Source organism: Mus pahari, chromosome 23 (assembly GCF_900095145.1).
Source record: "Mus pahari chromosome 23, PAHARI_EIJ_v1.1, whole genome shotgun sequence".
NCBI lineage: Eukaryota > Metazoa > Chordata > Mammalia > Rodentia > Muridae > Mus > Mus pahari.
In genome coordinates this window covers 29473744-29499272 of record NC_034612.1, presented here as the reverse complement: position 1 = coordinate 29499272, position 25529 = coordinate 29473744, and the positions used below count along the sequence as shown (strand labels likewise).

General features: G+C 53.7%; 2 protein-coding genes across 5 annotated transcripts in view; one reads left to right on the top strand and one right to left on the bottom strand.

Moving 5' to 3' along the window:
- Positions 1–25529, top strand: part of C23H7orf50 (chromosome 23 C7orf50 homolog) — a 101720-nt gene that overhangs the window by 61368 nt on the left and 14823 nt on the right. The gene's annotated exons all lie outside the window — the stretch shown is intronic.
- Positions 4422–17657, bottom strand: Gpr146 (G protein-coupled receptor 146). Of its 4 annotated transcripts, none has more exons than XM_021186750.2 (2): positions 17576–17657; positions 4422–6777 (listed from the first exon to the last, which is right to left on the bottom strand). In XM_021186750.2, exon 2 carries the CDS (start codon positions 6752–6754, stop codon positions 5753–5755), a length of 1002 nt encoding a protein of 333 aa, XP_021042409.1. In that variant the 5' UTR covers positions 6755–6777; positions 17576–17657; the 3' UTR covers positions 4422–5752. The 4 variants fall into 4 exon arrangements, with proteins under 4 accessions (XP_021042409.1, XP_029389419.1, XP_029389417.1 ...); XM_029533559.1 differs by lacking the exon at positions 17576–17657 and adding an exon at positions 17456–17549; XM_029533557.1 differs by lacking the exon at positions 17576–17657 and adding an exon at positions 9314–14645.

The window sequence follows — 25529 nt, the reverse complement described above, 5'->3', positions numbered from 1 at the left end:
CCTGAGTTCAAATCCCAGCAACCACATGGTGGCTCACAACCATCCGTAATGAGATCTGATGCCCTCTTCTGGGGTGTCTGAAGACAGCTACAGTGCACTTACATAGAATAAATAAATCTTAGGAGGAGGAGGAAGAAGAAGGGGAGGAGGAGGAGGAGGAAGAGGAGGAGGAGGAGGAGGAGGAGGAGCAGCAGCAGCAGAAGCAGCAGGAGCCATTGAGCCTAGAGCGGGAAGCCTATGTCCTCAGTCTCATAAGCCCCCTGCAGTGGGACTGCTATGATAGGGTCTTGCCCGTGTCCCCCACATCCACTGCAGTGTCTGCCACAGCAGGTGTGACCGTGTGGCATTTAGCAGTCCATCTGTGGGTGTGCACACAGACCAGCCCTGCCTTACCACTGGAGCATGTGGGGTCTTTGCCCCTGCTGGCTGCAGCCCTGGCTGCTACAGCAGAGGGAAGGAATGGCCAGGGGCAGAGCCTCCATCCCACTGAGAGCCGTACTGCCCCTCAGCTTAGCCATGATGTGGCAAAGTCAGACTCACCCCCAGACCCACACTTGCTAAAGATCATAGAGTAAGTTGTGTCGGAGCCCAACTTCATGCTCAGGAGCTCTAGAAATCGAGCATTTCTCCATGCAAATCTATCCTGTAATGGAGGTGGCAGACATCAGTGGATTGCTGGGGACACTTAGCAGGGGCCCACGCTGTCTGTTGTGGGAGGGCCTTGGGCTTGGCAAGCTGATAGTGACTGCCTGACTTGCCCTCTCCTGGCTCCTGGCCACCTGTCTCTGGCTTGTGCTGGCGGTAGAGGTTTGAAGTCACCGACGGCAAGTCCAGCGACGGCCACTGGGTGGAGCTCTGATGAAACACAAACCCAGGCAAGTCCTAAGACAGGCTCTTGTGTTCATAGCTTGAAAACGACAGCACTTGTCACTTTACAGCATTCTGTATGTGTCTCCCAGGCTCTGCCATCCATGATGGAGATGGCATGGGGCTGGCCATCCTTGTCTCCTCCTCAGGAGACACTGAGGGCCAGTCCATACATGACCCAGTTGACAGACCTCCAGCTTCCTGGCTGATGAGTTCTGACAGGTGCATGCAGCCACATAACCAGTGGCCCAATGAGAGACTGTTTCCATCATTCTAGAAAGTTCCTCAGGGCCCCAGAGGTAGTATCTCCTTTCCTGGCCTAGGAAGGCAGGCTGTTGGGTGTCCAGGGTGACTTTATGATGCACACAGTGCATATTACACACACACACACACACACACACACATATGGAGGGAGACCTAGAAATAGGAGAGTGGAGGAAGCGGGGAGTGGTGGTCAGGACACACAGTGAGTGTGACTTTCCAGCAGTGGTAGGTTTTAAGTCCTTCCCTTCTAGCTGTGACCTGATACATCAGTCAGGAACACTCTGGCTCCCTCCCTCACTGTGAGGCAGCTAGGGGAGCTGAGTGGTAGGATCCTCATCTAAAAAGCAGCCTGGAGACTTAGCTATGATGTGTCTCAGATTAGGGTTGGAAAGAAATTCCGGGCACCTAACATGCACCCCAGAAGAAAACTAAGTTTAGGCCAGAAGTGCATGAGATGGCTTAGGGTAACCTCTGCTCAAGTTCCCACCTTAGAAAGTTCCCTGTACACCTCTGGTCCTGTCCCTAGCCAGCTGTGGGCATGCTAGGCAGGATTGGAGGCTGTGTGCCCTGGCCTTGTGGCAGCGGAGGTAGCTCACTTGCTAAAGGTTTGGGTTGTGTCTTTCAAGGACCCTGCCAGTTGTGCATCTCACAATGTAGGAAGACCAGGAAACTCAGCTGTAGGAGGAGTCCAGTCCTTGTACTACCCTGGTGTGCCAAGCACAGAGAGGACCGTGGAGGGCCTCCAAAGTGGCAGTGCTTCAAGATAAGTTGGATCTACTGGGTTTGGATTCCCGACCTCAGATCTTGGTGTTGCCAAAGCTGACTGCACCATAAGAATACCAGGAAAAACACACCCGAGTGTACGTTCGTTCACATTTGCATTCAGCAAACCAGGCAAGCTCACAGCATCCAGACTTCCAGCATAATGGCCAGGATCTTTTTTTTTTTTTTTTTTAAGGTTTGTTTATTATATGTAAGTACACTGTAGCTGTCTTCAGACACCCCAGAAGAGGGCATCAGATCTCATTACGGATGGTTGTGAGCCACCATGTGGTTGCTAGGATTTGAAGTCAGGACCCTCTGAAGAGCAGTCAATGCTCCTAACTGCTCAGCCATCTCCCCAGCCCCATGCCCAGGTTCTCACTGGTTCCCTTATGGCCCAGCACTATGTATAAAGTGGGGTCAGCTGCTGCTGGGACAGGCCCTCCCACATGTGCCAGGGCCTCTGGGGAGCTGCTAGGTTGTGAGGAGACCCTCAGCCTGTCCCTAAACATGGGTGACATTTTGGGGGAAAGTAGGATAATACACGGGTGTAGCCTTTCCATTGCTAATCTGTGGCTAGCTGAGTGACAACTCCAAGTTCCCTTTGTCACCCATAAGGCCTGCAGCCACAGGGCATGTGACAAGGAGCAAGTCTTGGCTTATCAGCTTAATGTAATTCTGTAGACAAACTGCAGAGCAGACAAAACATGCCGAGATTTATAGTATGAGCAGAAACAGTCTTTCTTAAAGAAAGATGTTTGTTACTGTTTATGTGTATGTGGGTACCCATGGAGACCAGGAGAGGGTGTTAGATCCCCGGAACTGGAGCTGTCGATGGCTGTGAGCCGCCTTGTTCCTCATACAAATCATGTATCCTAGAAGCAGACAGGGTAGGAAATAGGACACTGGACCTGACTGTTGCTTAGTTGCTGGTGCAAAGCCCTGGTGTTTGAACACCAACCCTCCCCAACACCATTTAAAAAAACATAAAGGGAAACAGGGTGATGGGTGTTAAATAATTTAATAGTCTTCAGAAGTGTCGGTCTCATCAGTAGTTTCTTTTTCACATTCACAGAATTTTGGCAAATGGATCCAGCAACTGGGGTGGATCCTGGAGTCAGAACCCCCCCATCTTCCCATGGGCTTAAACCCAAGAACCAGACACAGACTAACGTCACAAGTTCTCTCTGGTCTGACCTGTGCCGAGTGCGTTCTCTGACAGGACAGGTGTCTGTTGGTTCCTGAGTATATCTGCCCCAGTGAGCAGTGGCCTGGTTTCCTATGTGGTGTCATGTGGCATTGAGAAGGAAACCCAAGAAAAAAAGGTCACCTTCTGGAATTCTGAATAATGACACATATCGAGCTTTCTTACTAGTTAATGAAAATAAGAGCATTCATTGTAAATTAAAACCATCAAGAAGTGTCGGCAGCCAAGTTAATAAGCCTTGGGGAAATGTCTGTCTTGCCTGGAGTCTTAAACTTATGTAAGAAAGCATCACTGAGTGACACAAACACTTACATAAACATGGGCGCGCGCGCGCACACACACACACACACACACACACACACACCATTGCAGTAACCTCTTCTTTGTGTGGTTTAGGTTCTTTCCTACTTTGGGAGGTGCAAGGTGCAGGGCAGAATTGGGAAGCAGACACTGGGGACACATGATGAACTTAGCACAGCATCAGAGACAGCAGATGTCTGAGTACCAGTGACTGCTGAGCTTGGGTGGCTGTGATGGAAAGTTGGGGCAAGAAGGAGGCAGGCGGTGGAAATGGGGCCCTGCGTGGGAGTGCATTGCTCCAGGGGTCTCTACAGCGAAGGGGTCGGCACTGCAGATGGCCATCACCCTGGCCATGTGTGGCTCCACCAGGAAGACCCAGGTAGGCAGTGATTGGCTATACAATTGATGGCAGTCACACAATCCTGGCCCTGGCTTCCAGCCCCTCAAGGGTCCCCTAGAACCTCCCGAGTTTGTACCTAATGCGACTGAAAAGGTGCAACAAAGGAACATGATTTGCGCCTCTCTCCACCATGCTTAGGGGTGTCCGGGGTGGAGGGTTCCAGGGCATACAACCCCACAGGGACCCGGGGGTCTGCCCCTCCTCTGGACCTCTGCCTGGAGCAAATGGTGTAAAACGGTCCTCAGGGCAAAGACTGTTAAACTGGGACCCCAACATCACAAACAGTCCTGCCCACCTGAGCCTGTTTCCTCTGTGACCCACAGAGTGTAGGCTGCCTTCTGCCCGATGTGACCTTGGTCCCTGGGCTTGCTCTCATAGGAGAATGACCGTGGCCTGCAGGCCAGGTCTAGCTAGAGCTTTCCTGGCGAGGGTTCTTGTTGCCTCAGCAAGCGTTCAGGTGTTCTGTGTGGCTATCAGGATCGGAAGCCTGGAAGCCTGGAAGCCAATAGCGTCTCCGAGCCTTCACTCAGCTGTGCACCTGGGGCGGGGGTAGGGAAAGTCAGGCTTGCCAATTTAAAGTCCTCAAAACAAAGTTCTACAGCCATAAGCAACTCTGAAGACGCCTGTGTAACCAGCCCTTTGGTTTATTCATGAACTGAGGCCCACAGAGCATGCCCAGTAGGTCATAGTAGGGCTGTGGGCCTCATGTTTCTCCCTAATTCTCCTTAAGGCAGATTAACTGGAGCAGTCACGGTCCAAGGAGATGGAGCTTGCATAGAACAGATAACACTGAAGTTACTGACTCAGAGCAGCAGTTCCCAGACAACCAGGACCAGCTGTGGGGCCATGCAGGAAGGCCACGGAGTGCAGGTCACACACCCACCTTCTGTAGAGGCGGGGGTGAGATGGGCACATGGAGGCCTTTAGAACTGGGGATGCCATGTAGCTGAGAGAATTTGGGTGGTGGGAATTCTTTTCATGCCCACATTAGATAGTCACCAAACACGAGGATGGTAAGAGGCCCCAGAAGCAGGTGGGTGAGGCCTGGATGCACACACCTGTGGGAGGTGAGCCTCCTCATGTGCCACCCCACAGCTGTGTGAAACTGGCCCAGCAGGGCCCTTCCTCTGATGCCAGTCCCTGGTCATCTTGGAGCGGTGGTCTCATACAACCTGCCTTTCCCTCTATGCCTAGCTAGCCCTCTACCACATCCAGATCTCCGGAAGGCCTTTGGCACTAAGAGAACACACTCCTTTTTCTTCCATTTATGTATATGCATATGTTGAAGCACTGGAAAGATCCTCTCTCAGTAGAGGAGAGGTGCCAGACATGTGTGGCTGGGGAGAGGGCCAGTGCTCCATAGCTGTCACTGTCAGCAATGGCTGTGTAGCTGCTGCAGCTTGACAGGTACACTGTCCTGTCCTCAAGCTGTAACACTGGTATCGGCGACAGCCACATTCCCCTGAAGTGCCGCCTTCTTAATACTAGGTATCTTTCTAACACTTCTATTTTTTAAAAAAATAATTATAGGAGAATCAAGTATCATGTCAATATGAAGTATAAATACTGGCTTTAGATTTCATCGCTTCATTTACAAAGCCCAAATACCAGGGAGGCCGAAGGTCAGCCTGCTTTTGAGGACTTGGACCTTGCAGATGTCCCTGGGAGAAAGGCACACCTTGAGGGAGAAGGTGGGAAGGAAGGTTAGTTAGAAGCAGCCCGTTCACACAAGGCACCCCTGCTTTCCACAGTGCAGCGTAAGACCAAGGTTGGCCTTTTAGGGGAAAACAGAAAATGCCAAGAGAAATGCCCCGCTGTGCATCTCTGGCTTCAGTGTGTCTCCGGGGCTGGAAGCGCCGTGTGCCTGGGGAACAAAGTGCTATGTGTCCAGTTGAGTTTTAGTGTTCCTCGCAGTCAGGCCCTCTTCAGGACGTCAGCCCAGGGAGGGTTAGCTACGCCTGTGCCATCACCTGCTGTATCCCCGAGGGGTCGGGGGAGCAGTGGCGGCGCCCACAGTGCATCTTCTTCATCAGCCGCCGGAGCTTGCTGGGGAAGGCTTTGTTGATGTAACGGTAGAGCAGCGGTGTCACAGAACTGCTTGAGAAGGCCAAGAACTTGGCCAGGTCTTTAGCAACCTGTAGGATGCCCAGATAATGCCCCTCCACGGTCCTCCCCCGTGACGCCAGCACCGTGTGCCCCAGGCTCAGGTAGTAAGGTGTCCAGAGGCCAAACTGAGTGCACACGGTGGCCACCAGCAGCCTGTGCACCGAGGGGTCCAGCCTGCTGGTGTCCTGGTCCAGGGGCGTGTCTTCCTTCCTGATCCTTGAGATGAGTGCCAGGGCATACAACACAGCCAGACCTGGCACCACGTAGCCGATGAGCACAAGGATAGCGTCGGCTGCCTCCGTGTTCTGCATCCGGGCACACTCAGCGATTCTAGAAGACACGTGACTGCAGATGTAGAAGAGCAGGGAGGAGAAGCTGGTGAGCACCGCCCCTCCCCAGACGAAGCCACACACGTGCCGGGTGTTGTACACACTGGCCATGTAGGTGCGTGGCAGGGCACGCTCAATGTAGTAGTCAAGGCTCAGCAGTGCAGTGGAGTACATGGTCACCAGGGAAGCCACATTGAACAGGATGAGCAGTGTCACATGGGCCTCACTGCTGAGGCTCCACAGGGCCCACCTGGAGTGGGCAGGGCCCAGCAGGTACGCAGGTGCCAGGGCTGTGAGCACCAGCCCCGCCACGGCCATGTTCACGAAGTACACGTCGGGCATGGTCATGGTGTTCTTGCTGGCCAAGTTGGCCAGCACTAGAAGAGCATTGTAGCCTAAGCTCACGGGGACCCCTGCCCCCAGGTAGAGCAGCGAGAGGACCCACAGCCCCAGGCGCAGGTTCCGGCACAGTGGCTCCTCAGTCCACGCTGTGCTGTTGAGTGGGCCACAGCTCCACATGGCAGCTCACCCCAGCTTCGCAGCTGTCGAGAGAGAAGGGACAGAGTTAGTCACCACTCTCCTATGCCTGCATCTGCTAGCATATGTGTGTGTCCAGACCAGGCTGCTGGAGCCACTCATAGCCTTGGTGAGACTCCTGGACTGTTTATGAAGGAACCCAAAATCCCAGGTGACCCACCCCACCAGAGAGGCTTTTATAGAAACCATTAGACGTATGCTATGTGTGCCTTCCTGTGCCACTGCTGTACCAGCTGTGCCTGTGGTTCGTTACCAGGAGCAGAGCTACTGCCACCTTTTGGCACGGGTTAGGGGACTCTTTGGGGACAGAACCCACAGAACCTCAAACCACTCAGCAGTGCAAGGCTGCCTCCTTGCCCCCTCTTTCTTGTGTAGAGGACCTAAGTATAGCCTGCCATCTGGTAACATGGACACACACCTGCCTGGTGCGTGGGCGTTGCACACCTAGCCCCCTGCACTGTACCCTGAGAGCGGGGCCTGGAAGAGCTACCTGGGAGGTGTGTGGGAGACAGGAGGCACAGGCACCTCCGAAGCTGACAAGGCCTGGGGCTGAACATGGACGCTGCATTGTGCCCACATAACTTCCCCCGGATGGGCTGGCCCTTTGTAGTTATCTTGAAGCTTGCGAGGTTGCTGGGCACCTAGACCCAGCGATGCTGGGAGACGTGGGAGGCCTGGGTGAGCCCGGGCATTCCTTTCCTCCCCCATGGTCACTGACCCACAGGGCAGCACAGAGCCCATGTTGCAGTCTGTCCAGTTAGTCTTGATGTTAAGTGAGTGCGAGTTTGGCAAGTGGGTCTATAGAGAATTCCTCTTCACCTGTTCTTCAGGGACGCCCAGTTCTTTAGTGGGGAACTTTACATTCAAACTATACTTTGGCCCAACCAGACCTCCAGCCCCCAAAATCAAAAGAGAAACAGCACCCCAGCAGACACACTGGAAGCGAGCATTCCTGTTTCCGAGTGCAGGGACAAAGCGAGGAAGCCAGGCTGCTGGTGTTGGCACTGGTCCTGCTGCCTTGGGTCCCTGCTGGGACTAAGGGCTGTCCCAGAGGACAGCCTGCAGGAGTATACTGGCTATGGGTCACAGCAGTGAGTGGAGGGTCCTTCTCCCAGCACAGACACACACTGGCAGCACGGTCTGGGTGGAAGGGGAGGCCTGCTCCACAGCCTGTCCCAGAGGCAGCCACCGATCTGGTGCCGGTTACATCCTGTGTCTCTGAACATCAGCCTGTCTTCCTTCCCAGGTCAGGCACACAGGGGTCAGCTCAGGAGGTGATGCTGGAACTCATTCAGATGCAGCGCACGCACGCATGGGAGGCCACTGAGTAAAGACCCTGCGGTCCTGCTGTTCTCCCAGCAGCTAGGATCATGGATAGACAAAAGGCAAGGCAGGGAGTGGGGCCCTGCCTAGTACTAAGTGGCCCTGACCTCCTTCAAGGACAAGTGCTTGCTACATCCTCCACCAGACATGGGTTTCACTTGGTATCCCCCACCTGCTTCATGGGGGGCTAGAAACTGGCCCCTGGAGGGTCAGTGTACACCAACTCCTAACCTGCTCCTGAAGTGTGTCTCTTTGTGATGTCTATCATTTCTGGTCACCTGGGACTGCTCTTCTCTCCCCTTCTGTTCTGTGGCACCTCCCCTAGCACTTAGCACAGAAGGCCAAGATAAAGGATATGTGACCCCTGGGTTTGGTGGCTACTGGTGGCACCCGTTATTGGAGCCTTACCCATCAGACCACAGTGTCACAGTCCTCAGGGGAGGGTGGGTTGCCTTAGTCAGGGTTTCTATTCCTGCACAAACATCATGACCAAGAAGCAAGTTGGGGAGGAAAGGGTTTATACAGTTTACACTTCCACACTGCTGTTCATCACTAAAGGAAGTCAGGACTGGGACTCAAGCAGGTCAGGAAGCAGGAGCTGATGCAGAGGCCATGGAGGGATGTTACTTACTGGCTTGCTTCCCCTGGCTTGCTCAACTTGCTTTCTTATAGAACCCAAGACTACCAGCCCAGAGATGGCGCCACCCACAAGGGGACCTCCCCCCTTGATCGCTAATTGAGAAAATGCCCCACAGTGGATCTCATGGAGGCATTTCCCCAACTGAAGCTCCTTTCTCTGTGATAACTCCAGCTGTGTCAAGTTGACACAAAACCAGCCAGTACAGAGGATGTTCTGTGGACACTGTGGATGGGCATTAGTGAGTGTTCTGTCCTCTCCTGGTCACCACCCCCACCTCCACCCCCCGCTGCTGACCTGGCTTTGGTTGGCATTATGGACTCAGGCTTTATGGCAAGTCTACCGTCTGGTCCTCAGGGCGACAGAGGCTATGAGAGCCCACAAGGTCCTCTGATGAGAATAAGTTCCCAGCACTGATGACAGGAACTATGCCCTCCAGACCTTGCATTTATGTATATATAGAATAGATCTGTCCAAGGATTCTGCTCTGTTCCTCTTGCTCACGTCTGTGTGACTCACATGCGTCCTCACCCCTGCCCCACTAAGCCAGTAGCAGTGAGTGACAGCCATCAGGCTCCTACCTTTATTACAAGTCCCTCCTTCCTCTGTGCTGTGGGCTCCAGAGGCTAGCAGCAGGCAGCATGCCGGGCCAGGGCCTGTGTCTCAGGAGCCCCAGCCAGCGATGCTCGTGAGCACCACACACAACTCCTGCCACACTTGTTTTCCTTGAGTCAATTACTCACAAAGTTGCTGCCTCCCTTGGCAGTCACGGAGGCCCCTCCCTATCTGTGTTTACAGCTGGTTTCGGGAGGAGAGGCGGCACTTCTGCCCTCCAGATCAAGTGTGCTCACATCCTCTGCGCTGTGCTGGGGGTGGGTGGGTGGAGGGGTGTTCTGTATCTGCCCTGAAGAGCATCCAGCCCCTGGGCAGGGAGGGCCTGCAGGTTCGGGACAGGCAGCTCAGCTCCTGGGACCTGGAGCAGTTTAGTTCAGTCCTGAGTTCCCTTTTCCCTTAAGGAAGTCAACTGAACAGACGTTTGTCTGTAGAACTAAGGACAAAATAGTTGGACGTCTCTGAGACTCCGCCATAGAGATGCTGGCTGCTCTTACTGCGGGCCCAGGGACACACAAGGCTCTTTGAAGGCACAGTGGTGGCACAGGGCAGGCTTAGAATTGAAAACACCCGAGCTGGGGCAGGGGGCTCAAAGCCTCCCACACGTGCACTGCCAGATGTGCCTGCGTGTGACCCTGTCCGGGGCCACAAGAGCAGGGGAGAGCTACTCCTTGGCAGCGGCGCTGTGGCCTGGCAGGACTGTTTGCCCTCTGTGACCCCCCATGCGGCCTGGTGGGCACAGCAGCTGCCTGGACTGCTAATGGCCTGCAGTGAGAAGTGGGGGCAGGAGGTAGGGCTCAGGGCCCGCGCTGGGCGAGCAGCCGGGCTTCAGGGAAAGCATCGTGTGGAACTGTGTAGTGTCTGTCTGGGGAGAATTCCCTCCATATTCATGTGCTGCCTGCCATGGCCTGGATCTGAGAGCTATGCTGTGCTGTTTATCTGGATGTACCTCAGGGGGGCGTGCTTCTCGCCAGCTTGTGAGTGTGGAACACCTGATAAGCTTTGTCTAGCAGCTAGCGGGTAACTGCTGTTCAAAATTTTCTTACTCATCAGAACTTTTATTTCAGATGGGGGAAAAAAAAAAGCCAGAATAATACTTGCTTTCATTTCTCTTCTAAAAGTGATATTCTTCAAGGCTTGCTATGGTGTTGCTCCTGGAGATGCTCCTCCCAGCAGGCACAGCTGGGAGAGCCCAAGAGCAGAGTGGCTGTTTAAGCTGCCCCATCCACGTCAGGGGTCTGACTGTGTCACTAGAGCACCCGTCCCAGCTTTTCTGCCCTGGGAATGTCCCTATGGCCACCTTAAGGTGTGGGCTGCAGCTTGGGGAGGAACAGCTGGGGATGGCCTAATGACAGCTGGGAGCAGCCGTCAAGGCCTCAGAACCATAGCCAGTCTCTGTCCTTGGCTGTAGAGCTCTGGCCTTGGGGACCCTCAATCCAGTCAGTTCTACTTGGGGCACCCTCCAGTGGGGTTCCCCTGTTGAGGCTGTGGGCACCTAATAGTAGTACCCCAGCAAGTCCAGTGGCCTCAGCCAACTATTCTCCCTATCCACAGAAGGGAATTGGGGAGGCTGGCCCCCATAGCATGTGGGTGTGGATGTACTCACAGGCTTCCCAGGGGTCCTGTCTCTCTGCATCTTCCTTCCTGTTCCCCTTGCTGCTGGAGAAGATGGACTTCCTGTAGCCGGTGAACAATGATTTGGTTTCCACCCTCTGACCCGGGCTAGGCTGTCTTTCCAGTTAGCCAGGCCATCTGGTAATTTCCTTCCTGAGAAACTGGATCGTAAACCAGTGGGAGGCTGGGGAGAAATCGTCTGGTGGTCTCCACAGAGCTATGCTCTGCCCTGCCAGGGGATGCCTGGGTTTGTCCAGTGACGGGGAGGTTCCAGGGAGGTGCCACTCTATGCAGCAACATGGAGACAGCAGAGGTGGGTGGGAGCCCAGCACTGAGATTGTCCCCAGCGTGTGTCACATTCTGCCTGAGAGACTGCAGCGTTCATTCATGACCCGACTTCTGGGGCCCTGCCAACTTGTGCCAGCCCCTTCAGCAGACCAGGGAGACGACACTCCCTCTACTCACCAAGTACTGCCCACTGGCCCGGCTAAGGCTTGAGGGTGCTCTGTGTTGCTAGGGACACCCTCCTGATCCCACCAGACTCTGCCCTTATCACGGCTTTCTTCCATTCCTCCTTCTGGCTGTTCCCATCCCCCAAGCCCTCCCCCACAATCCCTGCCTACCCAGGTCTCCTTTGGTTCAAACAGCACCAAGTCACACCTCTGAAGCCAACCCAGTCCCTGACCCTGTCACTCTTCCTGCTGGCTGCCAGTCTTAACTTGGCAGCTCCCAATCATAGCCCAGCCTTGCTAAGTCTTCCTGCCAGCTCTGAGTGGCCCTCACACCCTCAGTGGGGCTCTTCACTTCTGACCTCTCTGTCTCGGAAGGCCCAGCCTCCCCCAGCTGTCCTGCTAGTCTCAGGCTTCACTGACCCCAGATGTGTCTCCCTCAAGGATACTGTGGCAGCCCACACACTCTCTCTCCTTCCCTACCCACATCGTCATGGGAGGTGCTACCCACTCAGGATCTGGCCAACACCAGCCCCAAACTCAATCCCAACTTTGCTGGGGCAAAGCCCTGAAGTAGTAGTAGGTCAGCATGTCCCTCCTTCTGGGCACCCTTCACCCAAGCGTGGGGAACCTCAGCTAAGAGGACAAAGGAGCTAGGACCACACAGGCCTTAGGCTACCCAAGAAGACTGCAGTTAGTTTGTTAATGAATTCATTAATGACATAGTATATTCGCTTGCCCTCTTTCACACTTTTGTTAATTACAATCATAAAAGGGCAAGGGGTGGGGTAGATCAGTTGGTAAAGCACTTGCTATGCCAACGCGAGCACTGGATCCAGCATTTGTATGAAACTGGGGGAGACTGTGTGTCTGTAACTGTAGCACTGGGGAGGCGGAGACAGGCAGATCCCCAGAGCTTGCTGGCCAGCCCACGGACGATCACTGAGCTCCAGCTTTGAAAATAAATGGAGAACAATGGAAGGGGACATGGAAGATGTGGGTTTTCTCTCTCTCTCTCTCTCTCTCTCTCTCTCTCTCTCTCTCTCTCCCTCCCTCTCTCTCTCTCTTCCTCACACACACACACACACACACACACACACACACACACACACACACAGAGTCCATGATGATTAGCAACAGTACTACAGCCTCAGAAGGCTTTTAAGGTTCCAGCATATCAAGGCAGCAGAAGACCAAGGAAAGGGTGATGAGGCCAGTCTCATGGGAGCAGGGGGACACTTATGGCTTTGTGTGAGAGCAGAGATAGTCCTCACTCAGCTGAACCCCTCAGCTGATGGCTTCTCCTCCATCCCACAAAGCAACAAAGGGAGGGGCAGGGCACAGGTGTCACGGAGGACAGAGATCAAGACGAGGAGGCTCTCCTTGTGTGTGACAAGTCTAGATGGCACTGAGGCTTGCCGTGGAGCCTGAGCGAGGGAATGACGGTGGGTGCAAAGACAGTTCCTCACCCCAGCCAGGGTGGCAGCTCAGAATAGCCACCAGGGAAGAACTTGGGGCTCTGCATTTCTGTTTCCTGCCCAAACTGCCTTCCTGACTCTGGGATGACCTCAGCCAACCTGTTCATCACCCTTCCAAGCCCGACCGAAAGGCCGGGTAATGAGCACCGCCTCCATCCTGGTGGGTGAGGCCTAATTAGTACCTGGGGCTGAGCAGGCTGGTGGGTACAGAGGTGGTACTTTCTCTCCCTCAGACACCACCCTTGGCATGCTGAGGACTTGGCTGTGGGTCCTTCATGCTCAGTGCCCTCCAAGGCAGAAGGCCAGGATGCATCGTTAGCCCCCTTAGCATAAGGAAGATTCAGTCCATCCACATTGCCCAATGGGCTTCCCCCTTCTCCATGGTTCTGGGCCCCAGGGGGACTGAAGAAAGCAAGCCTCACCTGCATCCCCGACCACCGAGGCCTGCAAGGCGGGGTCCTCAGCAAGAACCTAACTATACCCTGGTGGCCCATCTTGCTCTAGGACCTGAGGACACAGCTCTGGGGTCTTGGGTTCTGTTGAGACTAGGTAGCCCAGGCGGGCCTTGGATTGTGACTCTCCTGCTACAGCTGCCTAAGTACTGGGATTCCACCTGTGTCCATTATATCTGGCTCGCCCTCTGAGACACTATGCTGCCAAACAACAGGTCCCGCTCAGAGCTAGGTTCAGGCAGTCTGAGGGCAACAGTACCCTGTGAGATGAACGGCAGGTTCACATGCTCCAGGCCAGAGGACCTGGGGTCCTGAGCACCAGAGAATCAACAGTGTGGGTGCTCTTCCTTAACTGTTGTGGCAAGGGTTAAGTTGGGAGTGGCCACTGGGCCTGAGAGATAGAATGGGATGGGGACAGGTAAGCAGTGGACGGTGTCCCCACAGGAAACCTAGGGTGCTCCAGGCACGGTTGTGCTAGTTTGAAATAGAGGGTTCTTTTGTTGTTGTTATTGTTTTAAACAGGGTTTTAGTCTGAAGACCAGGCATGCCTTGAATTCATGATCCCCCTGCCTCAGCCTCCTGCATGCTGGGATTACAGGCATAAGCCACTATGCCAAGCCCTAAATAGCATCCTTACCTACAGGTACTGATGACACCTGTGACCTGACACATGCTGCTCTCAGGAAGGAGAGCTGAAATGGACATGGGAGCACTGAGGCTATGAGCCTGGGCTCTGAGCTCTCAGGAAGCTCAACCCCTGTGCCTGTGACACCCAAGCCCTTCTGCCTGAGTAGACAGATCACTGCCATCCTGCTCCTCAGTTTACCCGGATGTAGACTAGAAAACTCCCCCAAGCATGTGTGTCGGGGGGGTAGGACACCAAGAGTGCTTGCTAAGCCCGGAAGCACTGGGCACAGAGCTCTAGTCTTTTCCCCTAGCTGTCATCAGAGCAGCAGAAGCTGGTCTGTGACCTTTCGCTCAGACTCTGTGTCAACTGACACATGGGAAGAGGAGAATGAGGGAGGATGGGCATGAGAGCACATGGGCCCAGGAGACACTGCATGTGAGCCGTCATGGGGAGGGGTGGGGTGCGGCCACAAGGGCAAATGTCAAGACCTTCCAGAATTCACTCTGGGAACCTGGTTTTCTCCACCATGGCCATCAGGTGGCAGAGGCTCTGGCTTGGGGCGTGAGGATGATCCTAGTGAGCGCCCTGGTGTTTCTCTACTATTAAACTACAGGGTAAACAACCAGCCCCACTGCCCTGCACTCACTGCCTTCCAAGGAATGTGGAATTGGGAAGGGAAGTAGCTGTGGGAGGGGGCGGGGGGTTCCGCTCGTAACTTAAATTTTTTTTTTTTTTTTTGCTTAAAAAAAAAAAGAAAAACTTAAAAGAATTTTAAGTTACAGCCGGGTGTGGTGGCGCACGCCTTTAATCCCAGCACTTGGGAGGCAGAGGCAGGTGAATTTCTGGTTCGAGGCTAGCCTGGTCTACAGAGTGAGTTCCAGGACAGCCAGGGCTACACAGAGAAACCCTGTCTCCAGAAAAAAGAAAAAAAAAAAAAAAAAAAAAAAGGCAAAAATAAAAAGAGAGAGAGGGAGGAAGGGAAAAACCACCTCTGGCTGTCATTACGGGCCCTGGCCTACCTAGGCCCTTGCTCCCTGTCGTCTGGTGGACCTTTGAGTGCACCTTTGGGAACACCTTTCTGCCCTCGGGCCCTCAGCTAGGCAGTGGATGACACCATCTCCCATCTTTTGTGGAGCCCCTGCAGATGGGGAGACTCCCATGCTGTGTCCCAGTGCCTGGCTGGAGATATGCAAATGAAAGGACAGCAGAGACTGGACATGGTGCCCCTCGTACCAGACTGCAGCCAAGCCCTAACTGCTTCGACATTCAGATTTATATGCAGTCACAGAAGGCCATCTGCTGCTGTAGGCCTGATGGATTGGTATAAGGGGGCCTGCTTGCTGTACACCAGGAGACTCAACTTTGGCTGCATGTTTTAAAATTAGGTGCTTCAAAACTGACTTCTACATGTTTATTTCCCTTTGTAGTGACGATCATAAGCCTTGGCAAACAACACTCAGCCGTAGGAGCTCACAGCTCGGGAAGGCAGAGGCTGTGGCATTGCGCACATGGATTGCTCAGGCTGATTCCTGTAACCACTCGTGCCTTCCTGGCCTGTGATAAGAAAGCTGAATGACGTACGTGAGTGGTTTGGATTCTCATAGCCTTTTGCTCTCCCCAGTTCCCAAAGCAGAGGAAGGGAGTGTGGCCAGGCGGTCTGCTTCGGGTACATTGAGCACAGCACCCTATCTCTCTGTGTGCAGAGGATCAAGCTTGGACCAAGCAGCTTGCTTAGATACAACATAAAAACAGTGCCCTCTCTCTCTGCGGAGAGCTGCTGCCAGCTGCAGGAAAGCTGGGTGGGCGATAGAGAGGCTGAGACCAAATTACTTCTGCCTGGGACCCTGGGCTGCCTTTTTCCCTGGGGGAGGATAGAACTTATACTTCTGCTCACAGTTTACTTGTTTAACTTGGATTTCTTTCCCTGACTAACACAGTTTGAGGCCTGTAGGGTCAACTACAGACACAACACCGGGAGGAGGTGGTGGAAAATAAGCAACAACAGAAAATAGATAAATAGAGGGGTCCTCAGAACAAGGAGTAAGCTCGGAACAGATAGTCTCCATTTCAGTCACCGGGTAGGCGTGCACCCCCAACTGGGCTCCTGATAACCTCAGCTTTAAAAAAACAAAACAAAAACCTGGGTGTGGCTTCACCTGCAGGGAAGTGCTCAAAGCCACAGATCTTATCATGGCTCTGGTGGTTATTTTTACTCATCTTGTCACATCACAAGATCACAACAATCCTCTGCTGGGTTTACTGTGCTCCTAATCTAAACGGGGAAACTCCTGTGTGAAAGGGCCCCCAGGGTGGACGTCGGGGTGCACAGGTTACTCTGAGTCTCTGCTGAAAACGCTCTGCAGACCGAGTCCTCTCTGCTCTTTGAAGCCTCTGTGTTGCTTGGAGTCCTGGGCCGGGGCCTTTGAGAGCTCAGGGACACATGTGACCCAGTGCTGGCCAGCCAGACTTGGAGGTTGAACTGTCCGGCTGCTGGGTCAGGACAGCTTGAGCCGCAGGGAAGCTAAGAGGCTGCAGGCAGGAGCAAGTAACGAGGGCAGGCTTAAGGAAAACAGAAGCCTCACTTGTGAGCACGGATCTCATTCCCCCAGAGGCTTGGCTTCATGTCTCAGTATGTTGGGTCACTAAAGGAGGGAATTCTGCTAGGACATTGTGGCGTAGGTAAGGAGAGAATGTGCAGGCAGCACAAGCATCTCCTCTAGCCTGTGAACCACACAGGCTCCCCTCCCAACTGCTCAGCCTGCACAGCCCGACCTAAATCCCCATGCACCCTCACATTAGGGTTAGGTGAATGTGTCTCAACTTTCCTCATGGACCCATTCAAGAGTCACAGGGACACTGAGTCTATTCTGATACACTGTACCCTGGGAGAGGCCAGAGGGTCTAGTTTGGAAATCTGGACCTCGTGGTTGATCTTCAAAGACCTACATGGCAAGTTAAGGATAATGTGACCGTACCCTTGGTGTAATTATTAATAGTGTCTCCTTGCACTCACAGAGATAGTACCAGGTCCCCTATGGGTGGAGTGGCCTCAGGACACGTCCAGAGGCGTTTCAATAGGATTAATTTATAGTTCTTTAAAGCCAGCTTATCCCCAGGGTATCACGCCTCTGATATGTGGAGGTGGACATAGATGTCAGGCTGCCGGATCAGGACGAGAACAGAAATGCAGCTCACAAGAACATAATCACAGACCAGGGGCGCTAAATTGGCAGGTGCTGTTCTGGACAGCGGGTACTAAGTTGGTCCTAGTCAGCAAGCCTGAGGACCGAAGCTGTATCTCTTCACTTGGGGTTCTAGTTACTGGTATTGCCTCCCGTGCCCGGTGAATGTCCAGGGCCGATGGCGCAAGTTCCGCTATCTCTACGCACGGGTTCCAAATGTCTTGACGCTCTAAACCATCAGAAGGGACGAAGATGGTAACCGTAGCGTCCTAGGAGAGCCCGTCCGCCTACTTGGGCAGCAAACTCACCTCCCGCCGCGGGTTCAGGACCACACTCCCTGTCCCTGGCGCCCACCCAGCGCAGCCTGGGGCGGTCCCCTCCCGCCCGGGACGGAGCACTAGGGGCTCCCCGCCCCGGGCCCCACTCACCGCTCGCTGGGCGGCGGCCCGCGCACCGGCCGCGGGCGGGCAGCTGGGCTTGCAGGAGGCAGCGGAGCTCACGGCGCGCACGCCGCGGGGGGCTGTGTACACACGTGACCCCGTCCCGCCCCCGGAGGCCGCTCGCGTGGTCCCGCCCCCGCCCGCCGAGCTACGCAGCCAGGCCCTGCCCTCTCTCCCGACCCACTGCTCCCGCGGCTCCGCCCTTTTCTTGGCCCGGGTGCTTAGTTCCCGCAGGCTCCGCCCCCAGTCCGAACGGACAGTCCCCGTGGCCAGCCACGGCCGCCTTAATGCTGGAGCGCGGCGCACCTGCCCCCACCAAAGTTTGTAATTTCCACGACCTGCGGTTCCCGGGTCCTAGAGGCGTCTAAGTGGAGCTGTCCGGAGAAAATAGCCCTGACCCACTGTGTAGCTGCTGTCCTACGTGAACGTGGGAATGATGCCATTTAGAGTATTTGCCGAACATTCAGGAAGCCCGGCGTTTTGTCCTCAACATCACATAAGCCAGAGGTAGTGGTGCATGCATACATGTAGTCCCAGCACTCAGGAGATAGAGGGGGAGGAGCAGAAGTTCAAGGCTGTCCCTGGCTACATAGTCACCGGAAGGGCATCCTGGGATACATGAGATCTTGTCTTAAAAAACAAAGAGAAGCAACAACAAAATACACACACACACACACACACACACACGAGCTAGCCTAACTGGGCATGATGGTGCCCATCTATAATCTCAGCACTCAAGAGGCAGAGCAAGGACTGCCATAAATTCAAGACTGTTGTAGCTTACATAGCAAATCCTGGGCCAACTGGGGTTGCAAAGTAAGACTGTCAAAAGTGGGGGGAGGGTCCTGGAGTTGTTGGCCCAATTGCAAGCAGGAGGACCTGTGTTTGATCCCTCAGAACCCCTGTCAGAAAGGTTGCGTGTGGTAGCATGTGCTTGTAGTGTTAGGGAGGTGGCAGGCGCTGGGGCCCGTTGGCCAGCCTAGCTTACTTTCACATTTCAGGCCACCATCCACCCCCAACCCCACCCCCCAAAAAGCCAACCCTGTCTTATAAAAGCAAGGTGGACAGATCTGAGGAATGATGGCCAAGGTGGACCTCTGGGCTCCATAGGCACATAAACAAAAATGAAAATAAGCCATAAATAAATAACCCTCAGGATTCCTGGTGAGAATCTCTGAAGTGCCAGGTCTCCCGGGCCTTCCAGAGGGTTCCTGTGAGGCCTCCTTCACGACTGAGGAGTGCTGCTGGTTAACCGGGCACCCTCCCAGTGCAAGGCCCCACTGGCTGCCTGCTCTGCCCCACAGCACAGATGTTCAGAGTGAGGGCCCCAGCCGACGACTCGGCTGCGGGCGGTCCTCCCATTGAGCAGCCATGTCCCCAAGCTAGACATCTTGGACAGGGTAGGGTGTGTGAAGCGCTGTCTGACCTCGTGCTCTAGGGTTGATATTTGAAAAATCCCACGGAGTTGGCCTCCCTTGTGCTGCAGGGAGGGCTCCTAAGGGTCAGGCATGGCCCCTGCTCAGGCCTCCTTCGTGCCCTGTATGCCGTGGTCACGAGTCTCAGCTCACGCAGCAGCCCAGTGCCCTGCTGAGGCCAAGCACCATGGAAACGCCGGAACTTCCCTTCCCGGGCCACATTCTTGGGACTTGGCAGGTCTTCCTGGCTGTTCTGGAGTGGCAGTTGATAAGATCGGCTGCATTCCACAAGGGCACTTCGAAATGCTGGGCAGGAATCAGAGAGTGGCCCTGTTTCCCGAGCTGTTTGTCTTTCAGGGGCTTGGGGTGGTGGTGGGGTTACATCTGTCCTCACCAGTTCCCCGTTCTCCACTTTGTCTCATGCATTTGCATTGCTGGGTAGGTTCGAATCTAGGGGACATTGGCAGGGAATATGTTTAAGTTAATTACTAGTTTTTGATGGGGGCTAGGGGCTGTAGCTAAGTTGGTAGAACGCTTACTTAATGTGCACCCATCCCCAGCACCTCATAAACAAGATATGGCGGTGGATGCCTGCAATCCCAGCACGTAGGGGTCGGGAGGATTAAGAACTCAAGGCCAGCCTTGCCTATAGAGCAGTTTTAAAGCTAGCCTGATCTCCATGAGGTTTTCTCTCAATAAATAAATTACTTTATTTGTAGAGTTATATGAATATATCCTATTGCCACTGAGAACCTAGCATATTGCAGACTTGATTTGATTTTATTTTTGACACAGTGTCTTACCCAGACTAGCCTTGAATTTGTGACCCTCCTTCCCGAGTCTCCCAAGTGTTGGACTGACAGGAAAGAGTCATCTCACTGATCGCCCAAATATGGAAAGGTGGACGCGTTGAGCTGAGGGTGGGGCAGGTGGTCTGAGTTCACTTGAAGCTGTGGTTCCTACGTGGTGAGCGTCATCTCTGTCAGCACAGGCGCCATGCCCTTTCTGGTACCCTTCCCACCCCTTCTCATCAGTCAGTTACCCTGGCCACCCGCCTCAGTGGAAACAGACCTCCCCACTAGTGACACGAGAAGGGCCAGGCTTCCTCTCCAGCTGCAGCTAGGGCTTCCCGCCTCCAGACGATCCCGATGTCGTTGTTTCCAGTTGCTCTTGGCAGAGGAGAGCCTGGCATGCAGTGACACCGTTCACACTCAGTAGATCTCATCACGGTCTTCTGTTGGTGACAAGCTGGAGTATCCTGGACTGTTGACTAACAGAGCATCTTCCCTAACCAAAGTCCCCTCTCGGGGCCCTAGCCATAGGCATGTGTGCAATTGCCTTCAGGAAGGCTCCAGAAACAATAGGAATTGCCTGCATGTGTGGTGGGAGCAACCTGCTGTGTGGACCTGCCAGGCTACACCAAGCCCCCAGCCTTTCCTGTGGCCCTGGGAACCCTGCTCCCCACAGCCTCCCCTTCACCCTCTCTAGCCTGAGACTTGAGCTCTGCGTCAGGACAAGCCTGCCATAGCCCTGCTGGTACGCTGAGACCTACGCAGATCACCGTGGGCACAAACAGTGGCAGCTGAAGAGACGGGAAGGAGAAGGAGGTGGTTTTCCGGCGGGCAGGTGCTAAAAATAGAGACGCATGAGTCTGCATTCCCCCCATATCCTGTCCTCTCTTGGCCTGTGTGCCAGAGATACTGTTCCCCACCCACCAGGGCCACTCTCACTGCTGACCAGGTAGGGGGCAAAGAGCAGTGACGCCACCATAGCACAGCACAGACACTGTGTCCTCACCTGGGGGTGGGACACCTCCAGGTCCCAATTGCCATCCTGTGCCTCTGCCTGATACACAGACCCACAGCGGGTCGGTCACCTTTGCTGCCTGGGCCGTCACTTGCAACCATTCTACTGCTCTGAGTGACAGGGAACATTCTAGCTGAGTCAGCAGAGCAGAGGAAGGATTGCGGTCAATGAAAAACACATAGGGCTGCAGGCTAGCCCACTTCAGCACCGCGTCCTGGAAGAAAGGTGGAGATTTCAGAGGCCACCGAGTGCCCATGAAACAGTGTGTAGGAAACCCCCCTCCTGTGCATAGTGTCGGTGGCTGGAGTTGGGCTTCATGCATAACAGGGATGGTCTGGGTGGTTTTCTGGGTTGGCCCCAGTGAAACAGGCACTCGCTTCTCAGTAGACGGGTGAGGTCTTAATGCTGCAAAAATCCTAACACTAATGGCACTAATGTTAAGCTCTTTAAATCTAGTAAGATGTTCAGTTTCCTGTATTAAATATTCTGAGGGATGGGCAGTGAGACCCCATTCCTGGTGCTGCTGGGCTCTCCCTTGCTTGCCAGGCTGTCTTGAGCAAAGACGGTGAATGAGCCCAGTGAATGACCCTTAAGGCAGCAGCTGGCTTAACTCTTCCATGATGGAAGCTGGCTGGTTCCTCTAGGCTCCTGAAGGCAGGACTGCTGCAAACACCATGTACCAGACTTTTGGCTATCACAAGTCTGTGTACTCAAGATGTAACCATTTGCACTTTAGCCAGAGGGAGGGCACTTTCCCTAGGCCTGGCAGAGGGACTTCAGAACCTAGCTGGAAAGAGATGAGCCTGTGATTGATGGAAATAGAAACCCTCATTTGCACACTAGGTTTTCTGTGATTGGGCCAATACCCTTTTCTATATAAGCAGGTTAGTCATTCAACTGGAAGACAGCTGCTCCCATAGTGCTGGGGTATTGGCCCAATAAAAGGCTGGCAAGCTTAGTGGTGGTGGCTCACGCCTTTAATCCCAGCACTCGGGAGGCAGAGGCGAGCATATCTCTGTTTAAGGACAGCCAGGGCCACACAGAGAAACTTTGTCTCACACCACCCAACCCTTCCCACCTCCACCCCCTGGCAAACAAAAGTGCTGGCAAGGGACTGGGGATGTGGCTCGTTGGATAAAGTGTTTGTTGTACAAATGTGAGGGCCGAAGTTCAGACCCCATTGATCACTAAGTGTCTGCCCTAGAGGGCATGCCTGTAGTTCCAGTGTTAAGAATGTGGAGATGGGGGCTGGTGAGATGGCTCGGTGGTTAAGAGCACTGACTGCTCTTCCAGAGGTCCTGAGTTCAAATCCCAGCAACCACATGGTGGCTCACAATCATCTGTAATGGCATCTGACGCCCTCTTCTGGTGTGTCTGAAGACAGCTACAGTGTACTCACATACATTAAATAAATAAATAAATCTTTAAAAAGAAGAAGAGGGGAAGGAGGAAGAGGAAGAGGAGCAGGAGAAGGAGGAGGGTGGAAATGGGAATCCCTAGAGCTGGCTGGTTAGACTAGTCATTTTGGTGAGTTCTAGTCTCAAGTGAGAGATCCTGACTCAAATAATCCAGCTGTCAACCTCAAGCCTACACACCAACACACACACTAAAACACACAACACACACATGCTAAAAGAATAACAAAAAGCCTCCGAATATAAACAAATAAACAAAACAAACAGAAAAGGTAAGAAGAGACACCGCAGCTTGAGCTCATCACTGCCCGCTGCCGGTGAGCTGCTTCATCAGTAAAGGGGCATGGCAAGGGTTCTTGCACCAAATCACAGCAGTTCTGCGAGCAAATAAAGCAGGTTCTGTTTGCACCGATCATTCACTGGCCATTGCCGGGGCTATGAGCAAGAAGTGCCCCGTCCAACCTGCCTCCAAGGACTGCAGGAATCTAGAATTGACCGGTTCAGTGAGCAGTCATCTCTATGATGGCGTCCTTCAGTGTGGCCCCCTCAAGGAACCTGTGCAGTGCAAGCAGATGGGCGGCCATGAGAGTGGTCCAGCCACAGCCAAAGTGTGTGCGTGCAGTCACATGTGAGTGCAGGCCAGAAGTCAACTCACGTGTCTTCCTCAGTCTCTCCTCACCTTGGATTTTAATATTAAGTCTCTCCCTGTCCTCATTTGTGCTCCTGTCGCTGTGATAAAACACTGTGACCAAAGCAACAGCATTTATCTGGCTTATACTTCATCATGGAAGGGAGTCTAACAGGGCTGGCGGGACCAAGAAGCAGGCACTGGTGCAGAGGCCATGGGGGCTGCTGCTTATTGGCTTGCTCCCATGGCGTGCTCAGCCTGCTTTCCTAGAGAACCCAGGACCACCAGGATGGCACCACCCACAGTGGGCTGAGCCCTCCCACATCAATAACTAAGAAAATGCCCAACAAGGCTTGCCTACAGCCCAATCTTATGGAGACGTTTTCTCAATTGAGGCTCTCCCCTCCAGTGATTCTAGCTTGTGCCAAGTTGGCATAAAACTAGCCAGTCTTCCTCATCCTGGCACTCACCAATTAGACGAGGCAGGCTTGCCAGAGAGTTCTAGGGACCTTCTTGTCCCCACCCCTATTCCCAGGATTAACAAGAGTGAGCCATACCAGACTCTACTTGGATGCCTGGTGTGTTGGGTAGTATTTAATTGTCAGCTTGACAGCACCTACAGTCTCCTGGGAGTCAGGCCTCCGGACATTCCTGTTCTGGATTATCTGAGTATGTTAATTAATGTGAAAAGACCCATCTTTATTTTGGGCAGGACCGTCCCAGGGCTGGGCACATGACTGTGTAACAAAGGAAAGGGAGCTGTTTCCTGACGCCATGTTATCAGCTCTTCAACTTCCTGGTGCCTTGACTTCTCTGATATGGTGGACTTGGCCTTAAACTAGGAGCCAGAATAAGCCCTTTCTCTCTGAAGTTGCCTTTGTCAGGGAATTGTATCACAACAGGAAGAGAAACTAAGACTCTGAGGATCCGAACCTGGGTCCTCGTGTCTACAAGGCAAGCATCATGCCAAAGCCATGTTCTGCCCTTCCTGACAGTCTCCGTCTCCTACAGAAGCTCCAGAAGCAGGCTTAATGGAAGCTCAGCCCCACTGAGTCACTCAGCTGTGTCCTGTGTGTTCAGCTTCCCTGTGCTCCGCTTGGTGTGGAGGCAAAAGGACTGCTAGGAGGTTGAGGCTGTCCTGAGCTAAAGAGTGAGACCAGGGTCAGCAAAGAAGACTTAGCCAGTAAAGGTCCTTGGCACCAGGCCTGAATTCAACCCCAAGAGCCCAGATGATAAAAGGAGAAAACCAATTCCCTTAAATTACCCTCTGCCCTCTGAGATTCACAGCACAAGCTCTTCTGCCGTGGCATGTGCTCACCACCCCACCCACCCCCACCAAAGGAAGATCATGGGCCAGTAAGATGTCCCACTGAGTAAACATGCTTGCCACTCGACCCTGATGACCTGAGTTCAACCCCTGGAACCAAGAGGGAAATAAAAAAGCAAATGGAAGCCAGGCTCAGTGGCACACACCTTAGGAAGCAGAGGTAGAGGTAGGTGGACTGTGAGTTCAAGGCCAACCTGGTCTGAATTCCAGGACAGTCAGGGCTATACAGAATGATCCTGTCTCAAAAAATGGGGTGGGGGTGGGGGGAGGCAGAAAGATGACTCAGTCATTAAGAGCATAGGCTGCTCTTCCAGAGGACAAAGGTTCAATTCCCAGCACCCATATGTGGCTCACAACCACCTGTAACTGCAGTCCCAGAAGATCCAGTGCCCTCTTCTGGCCCTCACAGGCAGGCGCCAGGTATGCACATGTTGTATGCACATGCATGCAGGCAAACATCCACACATGAACAAATAAATCTAAAGAGAATTTTAAAATAAAAGAGAGCAAAGCAAGCCAGATGTGGTGACAGGCAGCTGTAACCCTGGCACTCCTTACTTTGTTTTTAAGCACGAGTGTGAACCAGCTTGTCTGTGCGTACACCGTGTTCCAGCAGTGTGCTTGCCAGAATCCCTGGAGCTGGAGTTCCAGTTGTGAGCTGCAGGTGTGGTTGCTGGGGATTAAACCCAGGATTTGGGGAGAGAGGATGTGCTCCGAATTACTGAGCCATCTCTCCAGCACATAAATAATTATGTTAAAAAAAAAAAAAAAGACCCTTCAAACAGTTCTCACCCCCACCCCCACCCTGCTGCACCAGGAGGAGCTGGATCTCCTGCAGCTCTCTGCATGGCTACAGACCAGTGTATTGAGAGGTGCGGTGACTGCAGGGGTAAGGGGGAACCTGGCGGTCCCGTGCCAAGTGTCCCCCTGAAAATCACACATGTGACAGACCTGGTATGAAGGAGATTTATTTGGAAAAACGAGTTGGGAGTGGGGCAGGAGAAGGGGTGGAGCAAGCAGAGCTACTGGGGCAGAGGGCAGGGAAAGGACAGAGGACAGAAAAAGAGAGGACAAGAGGCCTGCCAGGAACAGGGGGTGGGGGGTGGGGCGGGGGTAAAGAGGGAGAGAGAGAGAGAAGAGGGCTGGGGTAGCGGGGTAGCGGGCAATCCTCTCCTGTTGCCGGGCCACCCGCACCTGGCAGTAAAGGCAGCAGGTGATCACTATTGCTAGGCCTCTGGGAGGAGTCTAGCGGAATTGTGTATAAGCCAGCAAGGTGTCTTGTCTTTTTCCACACCTTTAGTCAGTATGGTGGCACATGCTTTAATCCCAGCACTTGGGAGGCAGAGGCAGG

What these genes read in the sequence shown, in the direction of transcription:
- Gpr146 (XM_021186750.2), bottom strand. Translation starts at nt 6,754, where the DNA reads ATGTGGAGCTGTGGCCCACTCAACAGCACAGCGTGGACTGAGGAGCCA.